Raw genomic sequence first — 4654 nt, 5'->3', positions numbered from 1 at the left:
ACTGTATATATAGATTGTAATCCAGATTTCCCTTGCTCTAAATATAGATTCTAATTGAAGATTGTGGTCTAGATTCAGTCTAGATTATGATCCATATTCTAAATCCAGATTATGATTCAGAATATGGTTGCTCTGAGTACATAATTCTGTTACATCCATATTACAATCAAAATTCATTTTGACATTATTTTAATCAATATTCATTTTGATGACAAGTTTATTTATTATTTATTCACTTTAAAAATTTTTTTTTACACATTTTGTATACATTTCAGTGTGTATAAAATGTTAAATTCCTAACCCTAAGTATGAGCTGTAAAGCTGGACAGTTGTAAATGTCACGGTTTGATTCAATGCTTGATAGATCTGTTACCAAGGATTTCTCTTAATCCTTTTAGGTGAGTCATCCCCCTGCAGCGTGAATAATGGAGGGTGCCATGATCTCTGTCTGTTGACTCCTCTTGGTGTGGTAAACTGTACTTGCCGTGGAGAACGGATGTTACTGGATGATAACAGATGTGTATGTAAGTCCTGTACCCTCTCTTTCTGTATCTCTTGCTCATTTTCTTGGACTTTTTTTTCACTCACCCCAAATTTTTTAGTATGTTTTTTATATTTGAGTTATGTCCATGTCTGTTAGTATTGAGGCTGTCTATATGCTGGAGTATTCCAAATAATAGCCGATATTTCAGTTTGGGATGCTGGTGATAAAGAAAGTTTTTGAGAATATGTTTGGTAGCTGATTGGCTCTGGATTGAAATTCAGAGCGAATGTTCAGGTCTGCAGTGCCCCATGTCTGTAGGCGGATAGGTGAGACACAGGGAGCATGTGGGACAGAACGGTTGCTTTTAGCATAGTGAGAGGAACATGCTGCTGCTCTAGAAACAAACAGCAGCAAAATCTAGCTGTGAGGCTATGGCCCAACAACCTTATTACTGCAGAATCCTTCCTGTTGCTCTGAATATTAATTTAAAATCCAAATTTTGACTGTGATTCCTGTTGCTTTGAATGTAGATTTCAAATCCAGTTTATGATTCAGATTCATTTTACTCATAATTTAGGGTTTAGACTCAGATTTAGATTCAATTATGAAGACCAATTGTGCATACATTTTGTAATTCAGAAGCTGAGTGATCCATATTCTGAATCTGAATCCAGATCATTCACATTCCATTTGCTGTTAATATATAATTCTGGAACCAGATTCTGATCTATATTGTGCATCCATATTGCAGCTTAAATTCATTCTGCTTTGAATATAGATTCTAAATCTAGATTGTGATTCAGGTTCACTTCACTCAGAATTTAGATTCTTGGTCCAGATTATAAAAAAAATAAATAATAACAATAAAAAAACAACAATTGTACATACAGATTGTAATCCAGATTTCCTTTGCTCTGAAAATAGATTCTGAATATGAAGACGGTGGTCTAGATTCAGATTATGATCCATATTCTAAATATAGATTATGATTTAGATTCCATTTGCTTTTTGGAACCAGATTGCAATCCATATTGTACATCCAGATTGTGATCCATGCTCTAAATATAAATTCTAAATACAGATTGTCATTCAGATTTAGGTTGTGGATCTGTATTCTAAAATATAATTGCACATCCAAAATGCAATCCAGATTTCCTTTGCTTCGAATATATGGACTCAATACCAAGATTGTGATCTGGTTTTAGCAGTGTGTATAAAATGTTAAATTCCTAACCCTAAGTATGAGCTGTAAAGCTGGACAGTTGTAAATGTCACGGTTTGATTCAATGCTTGATAGATCTGTTACCAAGGATTTCTCTTAATCCTTTTAGGTGAGTCATCCCCCTGCAGCGTGAATAATGGAGGGTGCCATGATCTCTGTCTGTTGACTCCTCTTGGTGTGGTAAACTGTACTTGCCGTGGAGAACGGATGTTACTGGATGATAACAGATGTGTATGTAAGTCCTGTACCCTCTCTTTCTGTATCTCTTGCTCATTTTCTTGGACTTTTTTTTCACTCACCCCAAATTTTTTAGTATGTTTTTTATATTTGAGTTATGTCCATGTCTGTTAGTATTGAGGCTGTCTATATGCTGGAGTATTCCAAATAATAGCCGATATTTCAGTTTGGGATGCTGGTGATAAAGAAAGTTTTTGAGAATATGTTTGGTAGCTGATTGGCTCTGGATTGAAATTCAGAGCGAATGTTCAGGTCTGCAGTGCCCCATGTCTGTAGGCGGATAGGTGAGACACAGGGAGCATGTGGGACAGAACGGTTGCTTTTAGCATAGTGAGAGGAACATGCTGCTGCTCTAGAAACAAACAGCAGCAAAATCTAGCTGTGAGGCTATGGCCCAACAACCTTATTACTGCAGAATCCTTCCTGTTGCTCTGAATATTAATTTAAAATCCAAATTTTGACTGTGATTCCTGTTGCTTTGAATGTAGATTTCAAATCCAGTTTATGATTCAGATTCATTTTACTCATAATTTAGGGTTTAGACTCAGATTTAGATTCAATTATGAAGACCAATTGTGCATACAGTTTGTAATTCAGAAGCTGAGTGATCCATATTCTGAATCTGAATCCAGATCATTCACATTCCATTTGCTGTTAATATATAATTCTGGAACCAGATTCTGATCTATATTGTGCATCCATATTGCAGCTTAAATTCATTCTGCTTTGAATATAGATTCTAAATCTAGATTGTGATTCAGGTTCACTTCACTCAGAATTTAGATTCTTGGTCCAGATTATAAAAAAAATAAATAATAACAATAAAAAAACAACAATTGTACATACAGATTGTAATCCAGATTTCCTTTGCTCTGAAAATAGATTCTGAATATGAAGACGGTGGTCTAGATTCAGATTATGATCCATATTCTAAATATAGATTATGATTTAGATTCCATTTGCTTTTTGGAACCAGATTGCAATCCATATTGTACATCCAGATTGTGATCCATGCTCTAAATATAAATTCTAAATACAGATTGTCATTCAGATTTAGGTTGTGGATCTGTATTCTAAAATATAATTGCACATCCAAAATGCAATCCAGATTTCCTTTGCTTCGAATATATGGACTCAATACCAAGATTGTGATCTGGTTTTAGATACAATTACCCTCACTCAAAATAAAAACCAAAACCACACAAGCAAGCAAAACAAATAAACCCTCCCAGCAGATTATAGCCCTTGCTGGTTATAAGGGAATTGGCGATCAAATATAACAATAAAAAAACACCGGTTGATTTTAACACACACACACACACACACACACACACACCCACCAACAAGCATTCACTCGCAAACGCTCATCCCAATCACACACACACACACACACACACACACACACTTACAAACAAGTGTTCATTTGCAAACGCTCATCCCAAACACACACTCACACACACTTAATTTGCTATAATGCGGCGGTAACAGATACACAGTCGAGAGCACGTGAAGGAAGGCGAACAACTTCTCCCCAGCACAGCACCACGGTCAAGCCGCCACACAGCAGCAAAACAGCAATGGACGAATTTCTGCAGCACACTTAACTGGCTCTCAATAGGAGTGGTGAACAATCCACCAATACTGCCTGGATCACGCCTGAAATGCGTTGAAGCGGTTGAACACCCTCAGGCCCACGCCCAGAGTTAAAGAATTCCCCTTATACAGGTTGTGGCGTTGACTATGAGTTCAATGCTTGACGCACATCAAATAGGTCCTGTGACATGATCAACATACAGCCTGTATACCATGCCAGAGGAAAACTGAAGTAAAGAGAAATCTCTGCGCTTTTTAAAGGGGCCGTGAACTTGACTTCCGCCCGGCTCCATCCACCCACACAGAAAAAGAAAACCCACTAAAGGGGATCACCCCATTACATCTAGATGCCAGTTTCTTAACAACACATCTGCATAGTTGATACTTTTTGCCTGATCTAGATGTTAAATAGTGTTTCTGTCTGGTATTGATACCTAAACATACATTTACTCTACCTGAGTACAAAAATTGTTTTAAACACGATTGTGAGACTTCAAAAAAAAACATTGGTTAGATTTAGGACCACTGAACATGGAGACTACACACTGTGACTTTCAGTCTAGGATTGCAACAGCGCTCAACTCTCTGCTTGGAGAGGATTATGGGGCTTATACGCAGATGTGTTTTTGTGTTCAAACAGCTAGACATAGTGCATCTGATGGAATAGAAAAGTACACAGAGGACGTGATGCAAAGGCCAAGGAGACATCCCTCTGAACTTTGTGCACATGGGCTAACAGTAAAAAAAAGTGCAAATGGAACTCCATTGCCATGTCTGTCCTCGGCTGATTATGTGTCAAAGACTCAAGCAGTCAATGCACATCCCTAATCTTTACTTCAGTGCAGCACATCACAGCTCTATAAATCTCTTTTACTCTCATCTTCTAGCTCTGAACTCCTCCTGTAACATCCACTCTGAGTTCCAGTGCGGGAATGGGGAATGCATCGATTTCCAACTGACATGTGATGGCATCGCGCACTGCAAAGACAGGTCGGATGAGAAGATGCAGTATTGCGGTAAGAACTCAATCAGGCAGGGTGCTGTGTTTGAGCCCTCAGGTTTCATCTCGAAACTGAATGAAGGAAGCTGCAGAAGGTCTCCCTGTTCTCCTGTGACTC

At 37.9% G+C, this 4654-nt stretch overlaps 1 protein-coding gene across 1 annotated transcript in view; it reads left to right on the top strand.

Annotated features, from left to right (window-relative positions):
- Positions 1 to 4654, top strand: part of lrp1ba (low density lipoprotein receptor-related protein 1Ba) — a 286420-nt gene that overhangs the window by 172542 nt on the left and 109224 nt on the right. The window contains exon 42 of the mRNA XM_016292960.1: positions 4424 to 4552. Within this exon, the coding sequence (XP_016148446.1) occupies positions 4424 to 4552 (129 nt within the window). The remainder of the gene's footprint in view (positions 1 to 4423; positions 4553 to 4654) is intronic.

The sequence above is a fragment of the Sinocyclocheilus grahami genome, unplaced genomic scaffold (assembly GCF_001515645.1).
Source record: "Sinocyclocheilus grahami isolate Dianchi unplaced genomic scaffold, SAMN03320097.WGS_v1.1 scaffold295.1, whole genome shotgun sequence".
Lineage (NCBI taxonomy): Eukaryota > Metazoa > Chordata > Actinopteri > Cypriniformes > Cyprinidae > Sinocyclocheilus > Sinocyclocheilus grahami.
The sequence above is the reverse complement of the archived record's forward strand: the minus strand, read 5'-3'. Positions and strand labels throughout refer to the sequence as shown.